Source organism: Ochlerotatus camptorhynchus, unplaced genomic scaffold, assembly GCF_037179485.1.
Source record: "Ochlerotatus camptorhynchus isolate MF236.1 unplaced genomic scaffold, CSIRO-AGI_Acam_v1.1 ptg000124l, whole genome shotgun sequence".
Classification (NCBI taxonomy): domain Eukaryota; kingdom Metazoa; phylum Arthropoda; class Insecta; order Diptera; family Culicidae; genus Ochlerotatus; species Ochlerotatus camptorhynchus.
Genome location: NW_027040614.1, coordinates 185,421 through 204,876, shown reverse-complemented (window position 1 = coordinate 204,876; position 19,456 = coordinate 185,421). Strand labels below are relative to the sequence as shown.

At 47.1% G+C, this 19,456-nt stretch overlaps 1 protein-coding gene across 2 annotated transcripts in view; it reads right to left on the bottom strand.

Moving 5' to 3' along the window:
- Positions 1-19,456, bottom strand: part of LOC135699975 (otoferlin-like) — a 144,147-nt gene that overhangs the window by 44,122 nt on the left and 80,569 nt on the right. For both annotated transcript variants that reach the window (XM_065220307.1, XM_065220308.1), the window contains exons 2-3: positions 11,276-11,334; positions 10,794-10,980 (exon numbers count right to left, since the gene is read on the bottom strand). In XM_065220307.1, coding sequence (XP_065076379.1) covers positions 10,794-10,980; positions 11,276-11,334 — 246 coding nt within the window. The remainder of the gene's footprint in view (positions 1-10,793; positions 10,981-11,275; positions 11,335-19,456) is intronic.

The window sequence follows — 19,456 nt, the reverse complement described above, 5'->3', positions numbered from 1 at the left end:
GGCACTCTTTTATGTACACGTGTCCGTTCATGGTGTCCTGGGTCACGAAAGGTGCACTCCGCTTCCCGCACGTGCAGATGGCTTGCCAAACCAGGAATTTCTTCGCAAATTTGGACATCTTCTGAGTGCGGACATGCTCCGGAACGCTGAACTTATCCTTGGCCGTGAAAAACAGGTTGCCGGGGATCTGTTTGAAGTCGGCCTTCACATATGTTTCGTCGTCCATGATGCAGCATTCAACTTTCGTCAGCATGTTAAGGTACAACTTCCTGGCACGGGTTTTGGCGGACTTGTTCTGCTTCTCGTCGCGATTAGGGGCCTTTTGTACCTTGAACGTTCGAAGCCCAGCCTTAGTTTTGGCCTTCTGGACAAAACTTCGGCTTAAGTGCAGCTTCTTAGCCACATCCCTAACGGAGGCGTTCGGATTTCGGTTGAAGGCCCCAACTACGCGGTTGTGATTTTTGGTGTTGTACGGAATACTTTTTCCTTCACTTCTGGGCTTCCGATCGGTGGTCAACCGTTCCTCGAACCGCTTAATCACTCGCGACACCGTGGAATTCGCGATTCCCAACGTTTTAGCGTTGGAACGATGCGAGAGATCCTTGTTCTCGTGATGAATGCGCAAGATTTTATCACGCACGAGCTGTTCTTTCGACTACATTTCCGCGAGTTTTGATCACAGGACTTTAAAACTTGCAGGATGTTAATAATGCACTATGAACTAAATCCACCCAAATTTTCATTAAATTCTACCCAACGGTTAAAAAGTTAGAGCAATTTCATAGTGTGGCAATTTCATCGTGGACACCCTTTATACTGGTTATATTGGAAACTCAAATCCTAATCCAGCATTTTCCACGAAGAAAATTAACTGGCACAGTTTTTGTTTTGATTTTCAAATTCAACGCCTCCTATAAGCAGACTTGATGGAACCTCGCTCGCGAGTTTGAAAAGAGCCGAGCGTAGCATTTTTCTGACGAGTAGAATGCCTACTGCCAAATCTTTCCGCTGAGCTTCAGAGCTTGTGAGCGAAGGGCGATAAAATGAGAGCAAGGTTTGCTGCCATTCATGTTCATGTTTTCTATCACACGCTCTTATACCATAGAGGTAACTCTAAGACTAGAAGGTTCCGAAATAACGTGCTCAATTTTTTGGCTCAGCTCTGGTACTATCTTCGGTCTCAAGCTAATCGATTCACCCCTCCAAACATAGAAAAATCCACTAACCTCTCATTTTATCTGTCAAACTTTCAAAGCGAATCAAAACAAACATTGTGTAGTACTAGAATTTCGACTAGAATGGGGTTCGTTAATCGTTTGCTTGGGACCAATAGGCTAGTCAAAAGTAGTGAGCCAATCTAAAATCGTTAGTGTCGTATTGATTGTTGCTTATACCCCGTTCACATTACAGCGTATATCTTCTATATCTATATCTTCACGTCGTTCCCTTTCCGGAAATATCCATATTGTAGGGTATTTGCCAGTTTTTCTTCAACCGATGGCCGCCATCTTGGATTCCAAAATGACGTCTGGCATCGATTTCCAGGCTCTACACGTCGTACCCTTTCCGAAATATCCATATTGTAGGGTATTTGACAGTCTTTCTTGAATCGATGACCGCCATCTTGGATTTTAAAATGGCGTCCGAAATCGATTTACAGCCTCTCTATAGGTCATCCCTATTCCGTTTCGTGTCCTAGCATTGCACAGCAACATCTTATATGGACAAGCTTTCCAGAAATAACATATTAAGGAAGTTCATGTGCACACAAGTGCCGCGTAGTGAGAGAGTTCTTAAATAATATGACCACCATCCGAAAGGACTTGGTCACCTGAACAACTTTGCTGAAGACAGCAACGTTCTATATGGCCAGGTGCTCGAGATACAGTTCATATAGGAAGTTCACATGCACACTAGCGCTGCGTGGTGAAAGAGTTCTGAACTAATATGCCACCATCCCAAAGGACTTGGTCGCCTGAATAACTTTGCTCAAGACAGTAACCTTCTAAATGGCCAGGATTTTGAGATACAGCTTATATAGGCAGCTTATGTGCACACTAGCGCTGTGTAGTGAGAGAGTTCTGAAGTAATATGGCCACCATCCGAAAGGACTTGGTCACTTGGTCAACTTTTCTCAAGACAGCAACTTTCTATATGGCCAGGATCACGAAATTTTGTATGTTGGACCTAAGATCCATATATTATAGCACCTGTCATAAGTAACATAAAAGTGAAGCGCAAGAAAAAGAAAAGGCACAACAGAAGTAACAACAGCTCGCCTGGACGTCAAAGCCAACCGTTGAAGAAACCCGCAGAAAAAGAAGGTACAGCCGATCAGGACTCCATAGAAATCGATGAGGTGTTTGAGATCGAAGAAACGCCCCCTAACCAGCATTTTCGATAAGGAAAACTCCTCCGTACGTTTAAAACCGACCACCAATTCATACCTGACAAGCGAACCGGACAGCAACAACGATCGACTTGAAGGGAGGGAAAGTGTAGTACCCCCTTCACTCTCACTGGAGAGAGCGCAGCAGGCCGGAGGACCCGTCCGGGACGTCTTACCCCAACCCGTTGATGGAGAATACCCCTCTGCGGTCGATTATGAAGCGATAGAACAATATACCACCTACCCTACCATAATACCACCTCGTTTTTTACCCACAACAATCGAAAATTCGCCAGCCAATACAAGCGCTTTTGATAACCCCGTCTCACAACAACGTTTGGATAACAATGATGACCTACGCACGAATACTGACAACGAAGGTAATCGGTTTGGAAGTGAGGAAAGTGAAGTACTCCTTCCAACGCAGGTACAGCAGGCTGAAGGAACCATCCGGGACGACTTTCTCCACCCCGTTGATGGTGAATTCACCGCTGTAGCCGATGGAAACTACGACACAACCACGACACTGGAAACTTGGGATAGACGGCAGGGGGGAAGGTGTATCCCTTCTTTGCCCTGGCCGCCGCCCTACACGAGCAACCAAAATCAACAGCACCCCGTCACTCTCTTCACTCCGAGCTCTTCCATGGATTTCAACGCCTGACAGCACCATAGCAATCAACGATACTACACAAAGTCTTTCCCCAGTGTCGGCTGTTGCCGGCAATTTGGGAAGAAATCGTGTAGTAGTTTCGGCAACGGCTGACACTGTGGGGCAAGACGTCCCACAGGTCAGTCCCATCACGATACAACCGCGAACAGGTACTACCCAATATCTTTACAGATCATGTTACATCCCCACCAGAGCTATATCCCGGAGAAAGTCCTTCAAGTACTCGTCGAGCAAATATTACACAAAGTGCTTCCCCAGTGCCGGCTGTTGTCGGTATCGGAAAAACTAGTGTAATGGTTTCGACGGCAGCCGGCACTGTGGGGCCAAGCGTCCCACAGGCAAGTTCTGAATCGATAGAGTTACCAGCACCGATTACTTCGGCACCTTGCACTTTTACAGGCGACCCGCCACCGACACGAAGACCATCACTATCCTCATCGTCGTCCATCACACGGTCAGCTAGTATCAGTTACCACGGTGGCTGCTTCGCACTTCAGTGGAATATTCGAACCCTGCATCATCGCACTCCAGGAGACCAAGGTGAATCAGACTGTCACACCACCAGACTACATCGGCAAGAACTACACGCTACTGTTGGAATCCAATAACACGCACTACTGGCAACACGGGGTTGGTCTTGCTGTCCGAGAAGGCATACCTTTCAAGCGACTGCAAGTAGACACCTCCTTACACCTCGTCGCTGTGCGCATCAACACAGCGATTCAGATAACTGTAGTCTCTATCTACGTCCCGCCGAGCTCAACACAGTGTCAGGATGCGTTGAGTGATCTACTCGACCGACTGGAAGGTCCTATTATGTTTCTGGGGGATTTCAACGCTCATCATCTAGCATGGGGATCACAAACAGTGAACGCGCTCGGCCGTTTCATCTCCGAAGCTACTTTGGACAAGCGGCTGGTAATTCTTAACAATGGCTCACCCACTCGCATCGATCCGGCCACAGGCAACACCTCTGCAATCGATTTGACCTTCTGCTCCGAGAGTGTGGCTCGCAGATTCACGTGGCGAACCCTACCGGACACGCACAATAGGGACCATTTCCCGATAACAGTTTCTATTCCTGGGTGGTCATCCTCACGAACGACGCGGCGGAAATGGTTGTACGATCGCGCTGATTGGTCGTTATATGAACGTATCACCGCAGAAACCATCCGGCCAGATGTTGAATGGGACGTAGACAGCTTCACGGAGAAGATAATTGCAGCAGCAACTCGTGCCATACCGCAAACCAGCGGCCGTATAGGGCCTAAAGCGGTACCATGGTGGTGCCCTGAAGCGAAGGCGGCGATTCGACATCGACGAAAGTGTCTTCGATCTCTGCGGCGGCTGCAGACATCTGATCCTGATCGACCCGCTGCATTGGCGAGGTTTCAGGAAACCAGAGCTGTAGCACGGAAGGCGATAAAGGAAGCAAAAGAACGATCGTGGGAGAACTTCGTGGCCAAAATTGCAACAAGCAGCCCGACAACCGAACTGTGGTGAACGGTGAACACGCTACGTGGCAGCCGACAACAACGTACCGTCGCTCTCAAGCGATCGGATGGCTTCGGCGATGACCCCGAAGAAACTGCGGAAGCGCTAGCCAGTTTTTACAGCGATAGATCTGCGACCTCCAGTTACCCTACTTCTTTTCAGAAGACTAAGGCAGCAGCTGAAAGAGAGTCCATAGATGTTTCGCCAAACACGGACGACGTGTACAACAGCGACATTACCCTAAGCGAACTTCTGTGGGCTCTCGAGAAAGGGTGAGCTGCCTCGACAGGACCCGACATGATAGGGTACCCAATGCTTCGACGTCTACCTTTGTTCGTGAAGATGACACTGCTAGAGCTGCTCAACCGGATCTGGCGTAGTGGAGAGTTTCCCACCAGCTGGCGAAATGCAATCGTGGTGCCCATTCCGAAGCCAAACTGCCTCGATACCGGACCCGCTGCGTTCCGTCCAATCTCGCTCACCAGCTGCATGGCAAAGCTGCTTGAACGCATCATAAATCGACGACTGATCACCGAGCTAGAGTCGAGCGGGTGACTCGACAAACGACAGCACGCTTTCCGTGCCGGGCGAGGCACCGACACGTACTTTTCCGAGCTCGAGAGAACGCTTCCAAGCACAGACGAGCACTGTCTGATAGCATCCCTGGACCTGTCGAAGGCTTACGACACCACCTGGCGGCGTGGCATAATCCGCACTCTGAGGTCATGGAGAATACGTGGTCGGATGCTGAACATGATGAAAAACTTCCTCTCGGAGCGAAAGATCCAGGTATCCGTTGGGGGGCATATGTCTCGCCAGTACGTGGACGATATCCTCTTAGCAGTGCGAGGTGCTACAACTGAAGGCTTACACCGAAAACTACAGGCCGCCGTCAAAGCCGACGGACGAAAAGCGTTGGTTTCACTGTGTCGGCATCTCTATCGAGGGAACTCCCGTGCCAAAGACCAACCGGCTGAGGATTTTAGGTGTAACCATGGACCGAACGTTATCCTTCAAACCTCACTGCAATATGGTTAAGAAAGCATGTGAATCTCGGTTACGGATTTACAGATGATCGGTGCAAAACTTCCACGTGGCAATCGGACTTCTCTGCTGCAAGTTGGGTCAGCCATAGTTACTGCGGAGCTGCTCTACGGGATTGGACTTGTTAGTCGAGAAGGGGCAGAAACCTTGCAGACTCTCGCTTCTGCCTACAACAAAATGGTTCGCTTCGCTTCCGGAGCATTCGTGACGAGCCCGATTAACTCGGTGATGGCCGAAGCTGGGACTCTACCCTTTGAACTGCTAGCAGCACAGACCACAGTACGCATTGCCATCCGAATGCTCGCAAAGAATCCAAACAGCAGCACTCTACCTCTGATTACACGCGCTTCAAATCGCCTCGAAGGATTAACCGATTCAACGCTTCCTCTACTGTCGGTTCACTCGTGAGGCAGAGCAATCGCTTGTGGCACGCACGAAAACCGACGATAGTGTGGGATGTGAAAAGAAGCATACGCGCGGAGACCCACCGGAGAAAGTTCGTCCAGTTCGACAATTCAACCATCGTCTACACGGACGGCTCCAAGTGTGAAGACACGGTAGGAGCTGCATTCTTCTACGAAGGGCTACCTAGGACCTACAGTCTTCCGAAGGAATGTAGTGTTTTCTCTGCGGAGGCCTACGCTATTAAAATGGCCGCCACCATCCCTAATGTTCAAAATGAGTTGGTTTTTCTCACGGACTCCGCAAGCTGCCTACTGGCTTTGGAGGTTGGAACTTCCCGGCACCCTTGGGTGCAGGAAGTAGAGAGAATTGTGCAAAGCAAAATCATCCGTTTCTGCTGGATCCCTGGACACACTGGCATCAGGGGAAACTCTGAAGCTGACCCACTAGCCAATGAGGCTAGAAGACAACCAGCCATCGACGTACCGATTCCAAGCGAGGATGCGGTAAAAGCGGTGAAACATGCGATACGTGGTCAGTGGAATAGGCAGTGGTTTAGCACAACAGAATCGAAGCTGGGGGAGGTGAAATTCGACACGCACAGATGGACAGAACGAGGAAGTTCAGCCGACCAGCGTATGCTTACACGTCTGAGAATCGGCCATACGCGACTAACCCACACGTTTCTTCTGAAGAAGGAAGCCCCACCGACCGGTGTGTGAATGTTGTGGTCAGGCTTCCAAAAAGTACAGCCTCCTCGCGACAGTTGGTTTATACCTGAATTGACTGTTGCTTTGTGTGCTTTACTACCACTTGCTACGGTGTGTTCAGATCTGAATTCGAAGTGTATTGGCAACAGCGCACGCACGAAAGAATGAAAGCTGTATTAGAACAGTCGCATCTATACCCGCTTTGCAAAAATCATCGTGCTTGGAACGTAGTGAACCGAATGGGCTTTTTTTTTTATAATTCGTTTATTTTTCCAGGCTCATTTGCTGTAGCTTTGCGGAGCCGATATTCATTGTTTAAATAACAAAATTACTTAAAACTAACGTTAGTAAAGCGGAGGCCGATTACTCGCGGCTATCTCGAGGTTAGGGGTAACAAATTGTAACAAATGGATGGCAGGGTAGGGATTGTGAACACAAGGTTTGGAGAGCAATGTGCTCTTGATCTCGAACTAGGCGACACTCTGATGAAAAAGACAAACATGGGGGTACACCGATGGGCAGCTAACAACTTGGGGGAACACAAGATGACACTAACTACTAAATCCTCAAATCTATCCGTTTTAAAAACACATAAATTAAATTCAAATAGTCGAGGTCTCGGCTCGCCAAGACATCTCTAACGGGTATCGCGGGTTGTTTTCCTCGGGCCCTGAGGGATATGGATAACTCAGATCTGGCAACACGGTGTAAGGTACATGACCAAACAACGTGCTCGATATCGTGATAACCACTGCCACACGCACATAAATTGCTGCCTGAGAGCCGAACCGAATGGGCTGTATTTACACATTTCTTTATGACCAGGTTTTCAATGTTTCTGTCGTCATGACAACCTTCACAAACCGACGACATCCCTCAGCTTACCCAAGTGGCTGTCTCGAAAAGGCTGTCACGAGACATTATATACAATTGATATACGGCAGTGGAGTATGGAAGAAACCCAGAAGAATGATCCCGAACAGACATGTCGGCCCGATGTCGGATCAATGTAAGGTCAATTTATGATCGACATCGGCCAAATGTCGGGTCGATGTCGGGTCAATTCTGTGTTTATGTCGGGTCAATGTCGGGCCAACATCGGGTTGGGGTTTGGTAGAAGTCAGGTTGGTGTCGGGTAGGCTTATATTTTTCGCCGGTATGTCAGAATGTCTGATCTGCTCAAGACCGCGCGTTTTCAAAAAAAATATCGGATGCAAATTTTGCAATGGGCAGGACGAACGTGATAGCAACCGAACGAGCTTCGGTGTTACACTGGTAGTGTAGTAGCAGTCTTACGACATACAAACAAAATTTCAAAGACAGCAGCAACGAATCGGCAGTTTGACGGACTGCTTGTTGTATGTACGAGGAACGTTACGAAAGACCATCCGAGGCTGTCATAGCCGAACGAATAAAATACATGACTAAGAACGAGCTGTCGTGTACTGCACAGGACGGCAACGTTGCATGTCGTATAACAGCCTCACTGTGGGCTGTCGCTTATAGCTCAATATCAAGGTTGCTGGGGGGGGGGGGGGGGGACGTGCTGTCAAATCAGCCTACTGATCATTCTTGTATGAAACTGGCTCCAAACGTAAACAATCGCTGTAGGTTTCTTATGGCTTGTTTACGTTTGGAACCAGTTATGCGAGGCATGCGAGGTAGGCGATGATTGTTCGTATTTGACAGCCACCTCCCCCCCTTGCAAGGTTGTCGTAGGAAAAAGAAAGCGACAGCCGTTGAAATACTGTCATGAGGCGGTACTTTTGGTATGCCTGGTTGTGGTACGGTGTTGGATGTAAAGCACATTATTCTTGAGTGCAGGAAATACGACGAAGAGAGAAGGAAAAATGACATCACCACCAGTCTACGTGAAGCTCTGGACAACACGGAAGAAAGAACAACACGAATGCTTAATTTCCTACATGAAACGGATTTGGACAAAAAGCTCTAGAATAACAAATTACAAGAACTTTAGAATAACAAATTGCACAGGTGAAAGAAAGATTAAGCAACACGAAGTAGAAGACTAGAATAACAAATTAAAAGAACTGTAGAATAACAAATAACACAGGTAAAGATGGTAGAAAGATGAAGAAATTCGTGAAGAAAAGCGAAGTAGGAGAGTAGTATGAAGTGAAGCGAAGGAGAACACGTAACACTTCATTGTGTATCTTCGTTCACGCATTTAACGGTAGATTTGAATATTATCAGTTCCGCGAACTACTCGCCGCAGCGCTGGCATCGGATCACTTTGACGTTTCTATACATTCTATAGAACTTTTATGCAATATTGTTTGCGAGTTAGCGAGCAATCTTGTTTTCCGCGAGAAGCCAGAGAGATGTCGTTACTGAGGTCCTATGTTTTGAGATAATATGTTTTCAAGAAAAACTTTTTCAAAGGGTTACGTCTGTTCGTCTGTGCTGTGGGTATCCTTATCAGGGCTTGAAGAGGGAACGCATTCTGCCTGTGACTGCATGAACTTGTACATTTTCCGCATTCATCATTCGCAGTGATCGGCATTCACTGAACCTGATGAAAAAACAGTCGCACTGAATGGGATCTAAAAACAGTCAGATTTCCTTTCTACGCTGCATTGTGCTTTGTGTAGTTGCTTTGCAGATGCCGATTTTTAAATTCATTCCTTCTGCTTTGGTCAAGTTGATCGCCAACTGCGGGAGCTGTAAATTCAGACGGATTACCTATCGGCTACCGCACGGTTAATGTGTCTTCTGCTCTACAACCAAAGCAGTGGGAATGGTTAAACCAAAGAATCAACTTGCATCTCATCCGAAGGAACCCTACACGGCGAATGAGAACGACCAAAATTTGAGTTTAGTTCACTCATAATCGCCAAAAGTGCAGGAACTCAGCGATGAGTAAAATTTGTCTCATGGTTTCCTGTGGAAAACCTAAAAAATCTGCCGGAAAATGAGAATGAAATGAAATTGACGAATATTTTATTCAGTCTCGCAGTAGTACCAATAGACTGAGTGAATCTAATCTTTACTTTTCTCAAATTCGGGATTTTTTCCCTGGAAAATCCTGGGAAAACATGAGTGAACTAAACTCAAATTTGGGTCGTTCTCATTAGCCGTGTAGTCCTAATCTGCGATCCTAATTGCCCGTTTGATGCCGGAAATTTGCCGCATGCAAAGGAGCCGCTGGAAAACTTTTAATCCTATTTGCGATGTCCACGGTTACATGGCTTTTAAACGGTTGCCTTCGATGGTGCCTACTTGGATGCGAACTTACCACAGCGTATGTAATTAAGCACGATTGTGCGGGTAAAGTCGGCCTCATTTCCAAGTTGGAGAAAATTGCGGCAATGTTCTTTGCCAACGTTGTAACTATTAGTAACAAGTCTAGGGAAACATGTGAAAAGGGCCTATGTGTCGAATGTAAACAACCCAATTAACTATTGGCACGCTATTTTCACTTGTTGGCTGTATACAGCTGAGTAACGACTGTATCAGTGTCTGCAGGTTCTGATGAGGCCCGTTCCATCTGGTAGAGGAAGTTTGTTCATGCGAAATCGATGTTTACAGTCATGGTTTCAATTTGGCACATAGACCCTTTTCCCGTGTTGCTCGAGAAGTGACAATTGCGAGTGAAGGCAACTTTGTCAACGACCGAACTGCAAGTCAGGTCATTCCGGAACTCTGGGACACGGCTGAACTTAATTAGTATGACACAACTTTTCCCTTTTCGCGGAAATCGACACAGGGTGTGCCGAATCAAAGTCAAAACTTCCCCCCTCTGCATGGAAACAGTTTTCCGACTGCTGGAAAGTTCAATACACAAAATTTAAATATAGCACGTCCCTCGCGCTGCCGATCGATGAATACTAATGATGCCATTTGGGTGCGAAATTGAGTGGAATTTAGCAAAATTGGATCGCGAAAGTCTAACCTATCGATGCCTTGGGGTGTTCTGCCAACACTGCTTTAACTGTACAGAACGGTTATCCTGGGAACACAAATTTCCGCCTACTTATACCATCTTTCTTCATGGCAAAAATATGCAAACATTAGAATTCATTTGAAAATGTTGCAGACCCTCTGGGAGTGGAGAACCTACCTTGCATCAGCATCACGTACCGGCCGATGATTTTCGTGCTGCTGGTGATGGTGCCGCGGCTGCCGCCCCGGCTCGTAGCGGATCCGCCGATGCCGGTTTTGAGCAGAATCTTGGTCGTCTGCTGTCGCAGCTCGACAATCACCGTCTCATCCTCGTCGGCCGATCGCGCCAGGGGCCATATGAAGCTCTGGAAGCAGAAAGAGATTTTTTGTTTGATTTTTCGTTGCCAGAGAATGAAACGAAAAAAAACGATCAGAACTCAGCAAAAAGCGGAAAGCAATATGACATGATTGTCTGGTAGGCCGGAACAAATATGGGAAAGGCTACATCACGAAATTGAATTCACCACTTCGGGCTATTTTGAGAGATGGACCAGCGAATTGGTTTGCTCCGATGTCAGGCATTTATTCGGAAGAAGGAATTGGGAATTGGGCGGTTAATTGGGATTTTTTATTACGATAAGTAGGCTGAGAAAAACGTACCTGATTGACATCCACGAATTCAGTACTACAGTTGAGTTCCGTTGTTGTGTGAGCAACACCTGAAAGGATAAATTTGAACAGAATTAATTAAATTGCAGCTAGCATTTTGCCACCTAAAAGTAAAACTCAGCGGAGCAGTCTCCAAACTTCCCACCCATTCCTCCAAGATTCCTCAAAATTTTCAGTCATCCGAATTATCATCCGCCTACTCTTCCAAACCCTGGACTAAGTGCCCTCAAGCAGTTCTCACCGGGGAAAATCTCTTAGAAACACAGCGGCAAACTTTGTACCAAAGAAAAAAAAAAAGTTCATCCAAAGTTCGACCGACCTGGTGAGGGGAAAAGTTTTACTTCGCCCTTTCCTTTCCACCCTTTAGAGGAAATCGGCTGGATAACCATTAACCCGGTTTGGTCTTGAACGCGCCACAAATTAGTTTGTGTTTTTCTTGGGAATTGTTCGCACGTATACATTGAATTTATCACCGTTGAGCGACCACAGCGAGCACACTATAGGCCACAAGTCCACTACATCGTCTGGGTCTCCGCCCCGGGGCAACAGCTGTCCCGTGAAATATTTCCCTTTTCCTTATTGGCATTGGATTAGTTCCTTGTGCACTGTCTGGGAATGATTAATCGAAATGAAAAACCACACTTGGACAGCCCGTTTACGACAAGCGACAAACGAGCTAACGAGGAGAAAATGGGCGAAAAGCGTGATAGAAAAGAAAAGTTGCTTTTCGCATACGGCCGGAGGAGCCGCAAATTGTTTTCATTTGAGATGGGTCACGTCCATGTCGTATATTTTTTTGCCCCTAGCTGCCTACTTCGGTCATCGATTTCGCTTTGGGCCTGGCTTGCTTCGACGTCGGCCACTTAATCAAACCATCTACGATATCGAAGAAGGCGGTGCCGGCTTGCGTACCCTCCCTGTATGCTACTGTAGGTCAGGTGTGATTCGAATTAAGCGGACGGAACACGTGTCGCAGTTAACGCGGTGATCAAAGTAAAAAGGCCGTCATCGGCACTTTCGTTGAGTTGAATTCAATGGATGGGTAAAGGTAGCTACGCCTTACGATGGTGAAGAGAAGACGCGCCCATTTGATATTAATAATTCATCATGAACTTTTCCCTTCGAACGAGTTTTCCTTGCTGTGGAAATTGTTTAATGGCATTTACATCTACGGGGTGGAATATTGACACTTGCGGTAAGCTATTCACGGGTCATTACAATTCAATAAATGGGCAATTGATTCCTATGGTTCCGTGGAAAGCCACACTTGTCGTTGGAAAATTCTACCTTGATATAAAATCCTAATTCTTCTGATCGAAAATTAAGTGTGACGGAAGTGGTTTGCAGTAGATTTGTGACGTACGTAATATCGACCGTAGACTGCTTGACTTGACCTTCGTAAGCAACAGTAGCGAATTGATCGAATCGCCATCCACGATTTTACCCTCGGACCGTCACCACAAACCGTTTGTTTTTCGTTTGGCCATACGTTGGCCGATATTCCAACAAACCTCGATTTATGATGCCAATATGGAAGATCTACAGAATCATTCTTTGTAGATTCGAAACTGAATACGAAGAATGCGTCTCTACCTCTTTTCTTGAGTATATTTTCCGAATCTAAGACGAGGTTAAAGCGAATCCCTCTTCTTTCGGGCGCCTTTTCAAAAGCAGATGGCAGAACGAGTCACGACTATTTGCCGATTATTTCAAATCAGTGTACAATGCTGTCCCTCCGGCAGACTCTCCTTACGTACCTCACCAATCAGGCTAAGGATTTGTTGTCCTCTGCTGTCCGAAGAAGACGTCTCAACTCTACTCGATTCATAGCCACGCGTCGCCAGTCTCGTAGTCTGCGTAGGTCTGCCTTCTACTTGGTCGGATCGCCTTGCACGCTGCGCGCCTCTTCTCTTGTTCCTGTTGGATCGTTTTCGAGAACCATTTTCCCTGGGTCGTCGTCCGGCATTATTACGACGTGCCCAGCCCACCGCAGTTGCCCATTTTTTGAAATATGGACGTCCAGCAATTCGTGGTTCATTCGCCTCCTCCACGTTCCGTCATCCATCTGCTCTCCCACCGTAGAGTATAGTCCAGGTAGAGGACCACCGGTCTAATCAGCGTCTTGTAGATAGTCAACTTCGTGCGACGTCGAATTTTATTCGACCGGAGCGTACTCCGGAGTCCAAAATAGGCACGATTCCCTGCCATAATGCGTCTTTAAATTTCTCTTCTGGTATTATTTTCGGTGGAAACATTACCTTCGCTCTCATGAATTTCGTCTTCGATGCGTTGATGACAAGTCCAATCCGCCTAGCTTCAGCCTTCAGTCTGATGTACGTTTCCGCCATCGGAAACAAAGTTTCGTGCCATGATGTCGATGTAATTGGCGAAGCCAAGAAGCTGGATGGACTTCCTGAAGATCGTGCCACTCGTGTCTATTCCAGATCTTCTGATCACACCTTATAACGCGATGTTGAACAGCAGACACGAAAGTCCATCACCTTACCGCAATCCCCTTCGAGATTCAATGGGACTCCTCGAATATCAACGATACATGAACAACGCACATCACTCGATCCATCGTCGCCTTGACCAGTGGGGTCAACAAATGATTAGCGGGCACGTTGTGCAGAATATGCCGAATCGCGTAAACTTGGTCCGCGGTAGCAGGCCTTGGCATAGAATTTGGAAGAGTACCTTGTAGGTGGCGCTCAGCAGTGTGATCGCGTGGTAGTTGCAGCAATCCAATTTGTCGCGCTTTTTGACGTAGGACTACGTCTTTGATTTCTATATGAGGGTACACTTTGTGAAAACCGAAAATGGAACATGTAACAAAATTATGAAAGATTTTGAATGTTAATATATCAGGTGCCCCTGGACCAATTTCAATCATTTTATCACCAATGGCTCAGAAATATTACTACGCATCATTTAAGACGTTATCATTTTTAAAAATGTCACTATTGAAAATTGCACGAATGTGCAACTGTTGCTATGATAAATAAAATTATCACCGATTGCCTGCGAAAAGCGATTTCCCTAACACAGATTTCAAAGTTGAATTCCATCCGGTCTCACCAAACGGTGTTTATTCAATCACCGCGTGATGAGTGGTGGTGTTCTCCAGTATACAACGAAAGGTTCCCCGGAAGCAGCTAGCCATCAAAGCCATTGGATTCAGTTCAATCACCGTGTGTGGTGGTGTCCAGTCGTCGGCATCTCCAGTACACAACGAAAGGCTGCCTGCAAGCAGCGAGTTGCAACCCACATGAACATCCGTAGTAGGAGGAAGAAGCAGTACCGCTATTGATCGGAATCAGTAGCTCTTCGTGAGTCGCTGTGGGCCATCTATGCCAAGCGCGTCATCCTCATTCCAAACAACATACAGCTCATCACCCTAATAGCTCAGCATTACTCAACCATCACGACAAAACGGTCCTTTTCAGGACCACCATAAATTAGTAAAAGAGTATTTGCTGGACATTTATCAAGGTCATCAATCGGATGTCAGTTCCCATATCAAGATAGAGCTGGAATGAGGGCGTAACAGCTTTTGCAAACATTGACTTCTTTCGATGATGTCTTGAAAGTCAAGGCTCGCTCACGCAAATCAACAGCACCATCAAGTAGGGTAAGACTTTCCTTATCCGACGGTTATGTTGGTTTGCATGGGCCTGCCTTGAATTTATAAAAAAATGATCGAGAAAAGTCATTGTTTACAAAAACTGTTACGCCTAATTCCAGCTCTATCTAGATATGTTTAAATCTAACATACCATGTTCTTGAAGGCAACATTGGGGTTGCAATTTCAAAAACCAAAGTCGGTCACGGCATGAAAATGATCTAATGTTGATCCAGAGATGATGAATTTCAATTCTCAATACTCCAATAGATAGGATTTTTCTACGAATCTGTAAAATTAAGACTTTCCCTAATACAGATTTCAAAGTTGAATTCCATCCGGTCTCACCATGTGCTTATTCAATCACCGCGTGGTGAGTGGTGGTGTTCTCCAGTACACAACGAAAGGCTGTCTGCAAGCAGCGAGCTTAACGACCAGTCTCAGTCATTCAAGCGGCACGTTCGGACGTGTTTTTCGCCTGCTCTGAAAACTTCGCGCGCATCGGAAGGAGATGGACATAGATGAGACGCCGCTCACCGCGGCTGATTTCCACACGGGCACCAAGCCCAAGCGGAAGAAAACCGAAATGCAAACTGCCGTAGACAACGACAAGTTGCAGCAACAGTTGTTGAATAATAACTCATTCATCACGCTGGATCATCAATCCCAGACCACCAAAAGTCAACCGACCCCGGTGATTTCAACTTCGAAAAATGCCCCCGGAAAGGGAAAGCAACCACTCCTGGTGGTTAAGAACATCGATTTCGCAACCCTCGTCGAAAAAATGCGCTCGTGTGACGTCACGCCCACGTACAAAATCACCCGATTTGGTACCAAAATCAACTGCGCCTCTGCAGAGGATTTCAACCAGGTACACAAACATCTGAAGCGGAGCGGGTATGAATATTACACGCACGACAAACAAAATGAACGACCTTTCGCTGGTTGACCCAAAAGAGCTTCTGGAACGTTTGAAGAAGGAACACAACCTCATCGGCCAGACGGCTCACATCATCAAAAGGAAGGGGGACTGTGCAAATCTCGATGAATCGTTCTACTTGGTGCACTTTGCCAAGGGATACACCAACCTCAAGAAGCTGAGAGACGTGAAGCACGTTGCGCACATCATCGTACGGTGGGAAGCCTACCGCAACAAGCGAGCCGACGTAACGCAGTGCATGAACTGCCTTTACCACGGCCACGAAACCCGAAACTGCCACCTGAAGAGCAGATGTAACAACTGTGGCGAAACCCACGCTACCGAGAAGTGCTCGACAAAGAGTGCACCAGCGAAACGATGTGCCAACTGCGACGGCGCTCATCCGGCTACAGATCGTAGATGCCCCAAGCGTGCCGAATACATTCGGATTCGACAACAAGCAACAACCTCAAACCAGCCGGGTCGAAAGGAAGTCAGAAAGAGTTCAGCTGCACCTGCACTGACTATGAAGAATAGCTCGGTACCAGCCGGAGCATCAACTTTTGTGGGCTCACAGTCCGCAGTCAACGCCGGGATCAACCAACATAAGCATGAACGTAGTATCGATCCTCGCACCAGAGCGGGTATAAATGTTCCATCAGCGGGTTCATCTCCCGAGGAAAGCGAAGAGGTGCTCTACAGTTCTGCTCAGCTGTGGTCCATCTTTACCGAGTTCTGCAATCGTTTGAAGCAGTGCAAAACCCGTTTGGACCAGGTCAAGGTCCTAGGATACATGGTCTGCCAATATGGGGTCAACTGAGTCCCACAGCATCCGAATTGCCAATTGGAACGCTCGCTCTATAAGGGCGAAAAAGATTGAGTGGCGGTGTGGCTGTCATCATCAAGCATGGCATTCGCTATGAAATCCTACCACATCCGAAAAAAAGCATCATTGAAGCAATCGGCGTTAAAATACATGCTCTTCATGGACACATCATGTTTGCCGTCTACATACCTCGGCAATGTGTAGACAGTAATCTCCAAAAGCTCACCAACAACAGAACCGGCTTTGTGGTGGCCGGTGACCTCAACTCGCGCCATACCTTGTGGCGAAATCACAACTGCAACAAAAACGGTTCCCTCACTGGCAGACCACCTCAGCACTTTCCGGACGAACCAACGTTCCTCTCCCCAGCTGGAATAACATCCACCCTCGACGTGTTCCTGTCCGACCTGGCACTCTCGAAACCAGTCACCTACCACGAACTGAGCTCTGACCACTACCCGGTTGTGTGTGAACTAAATTTCAACCCAACAACAGCGCCGGTGACGATGAGACGAGATTACCATCGGACCAACTGGGTGGTTTTCAGACGCCTGGTGGACTCACGACTTCCCGAAAATATGGATCTGCCATCCATCGAAGCCATCGACAACAAACTGGAAGTATTCGAGGAAATCGTGCACACTGCAGAAGAAGCTAGCATTCGCTGGGTACCGGTTAGGCGACAATTCACCATGATTGATACCTACACCCGGCAGCTTATCCAGCAACGAAACACAGTCAAAAGAATTTTCCAGTGAACCAGATGCCTCCTGAAAAAACAACAAGTCTCTCTCCTCAACTGCCTGATTAGGGATCGAATGATGTTGATCAGGAACCAGCAGTTCTCCAACAGCATCGAACAACTGAGCGACTACTCGAGGCCGTTCTGGAAGGTGGCCAAAATCATGAAGAAAAGGCCAACAGTAGTTCCTCCACTGAAAGAAGACGCCGGAGGTACATCGGTGTCCCCATCGGAGAAGGCCAATGCTATCGCCAACCAACTTAACGGAGCACACAACATCGGTGCAGGCATGGTGAGTCCCCACGAAGATACAGTGCAACTAACAATCAACCACCTTGACGAGCAAGTCGACAATGCTCAGTTCGTCGGTCAAGTGACCGAAAATGACGTACGTGTAGCAGTGATGCGCGGCAAGAATATGAAGGCCCCGGCAACGACGCTATCTTCAATCTGGTTCTGAAGAAGCTCTCCAGCAAAGCATTCCGATTCCTGGGTGCAATATTTAATCGATGCTTCCAGCTAAGCTACGATCCAACTGCTCCATCAAGCTACAGCCCCATCACGCTGCTATCAGCAGTCAGCAAAATATTCGAACGGCTTATTCTCCAGCATCTGATGGAACACGTCGAGGAACACCACGTCATCACAGGAGCAATTCGGCTTTCGGAAGGGGCATTCTACCGTCCATCAACTAGTCCGAGTGGAGAACACCATTCAGCGAAACAAGTCACTCTCTAACAACACAGCCATGGTACTCCTGGATGTGGAAAAGGCCTTCGACAACGTGTGGCACGATGGACTTGTCCATAAGATGGTGCAGGCGAACTTCCCAAAATACCTCAGAAATTATTTGAGAAATCGAACGTTTTGAGTACTTCTTTCAGGTGCCACCTCAAAGCTCCACGAAGTTCCAGCGGGTGTGCCTCAAGGCAGCCTCATCGGCCCCATCCTATATAACATTTACACCTCCGACGTTCCACAACTCCCTGCTGGCTGCAGCCTGGCGCTGTACGCAGATGACAGTGCCATCATGGCCAACGGTCGGACTCCCATGCACTACCGGTCACGGCTTCAACAAGGGGTAACGGCGTACGTCTCGTACCTGACCAGCTGGAAAATCAAAGTGAACGAAGCCAAGAGTCAAGCCATCCTCTTCCGACATCGACCATCACCTAATCTACTACCTCCAGCGAACTTGGTGTTACCATTGACGACAAGCGACTCTATCGTGCCCACACCGGCAAGCTTAAAAACAGGTGTCATATCCTGACGATCCCGGCTGTCGCAACGGAACAAATTGGCAGTATACAATGTGATTATCGCTCCGGTAGTCAATTATGCTATGCCGGTGTGGGGTACGTGTGCTGAGACCCACAAGAAGAAGCTGCAAGTGGTCCAAAACCGGCTGCTGAGGTCTATCCTGGATGCTCCGTTCGACACGAGGATAAGCGAGCTGCATCGTACCGCAGGGTGCGGGTGCAATACGATTCAGGAGCGGATCGAAGACTCGATCGATAAATTCATCGAGGGTGCTACAAACTCCGAGCACACGCTCATTACAGCGCTGGTAAACTACACACTTAGAAATAACTAATTTTACACGCGACGGAATCCGTCTTTGACATAAAAGATGAGACGTAAACAAACATATCATGTAATATTAAGTGCTCCGAGACTGAAAATTTTTTTGGTCGACGAAAAGTACGTTTGATTAAGCTATATTTCGCCTCTTTTATGACTCAAATTTATGTCAAAATTGACGCTCGTATATGTCACTCTCAGAGCACCTAAATTAACATGATTTTTTTCTAAGTGTGTAGGTTATCAAATATTATGTTAAGTAGGTTATCAGATTAAACGATATTCAATTATCATATAAAAGCACAAATAATTCTACACGAAACATAAAAATATACATCATTGATGTAAAATAAATAGGAATTAAAGGATGAAAAAGGTTAACCTGTATCACTTAAAATGCAAACTTGTAATACTAACACAAAGATATGAATAAATAAATACGTTACTACTACAAGCATAGAAGGAGGAAGAAGCCGCACCGC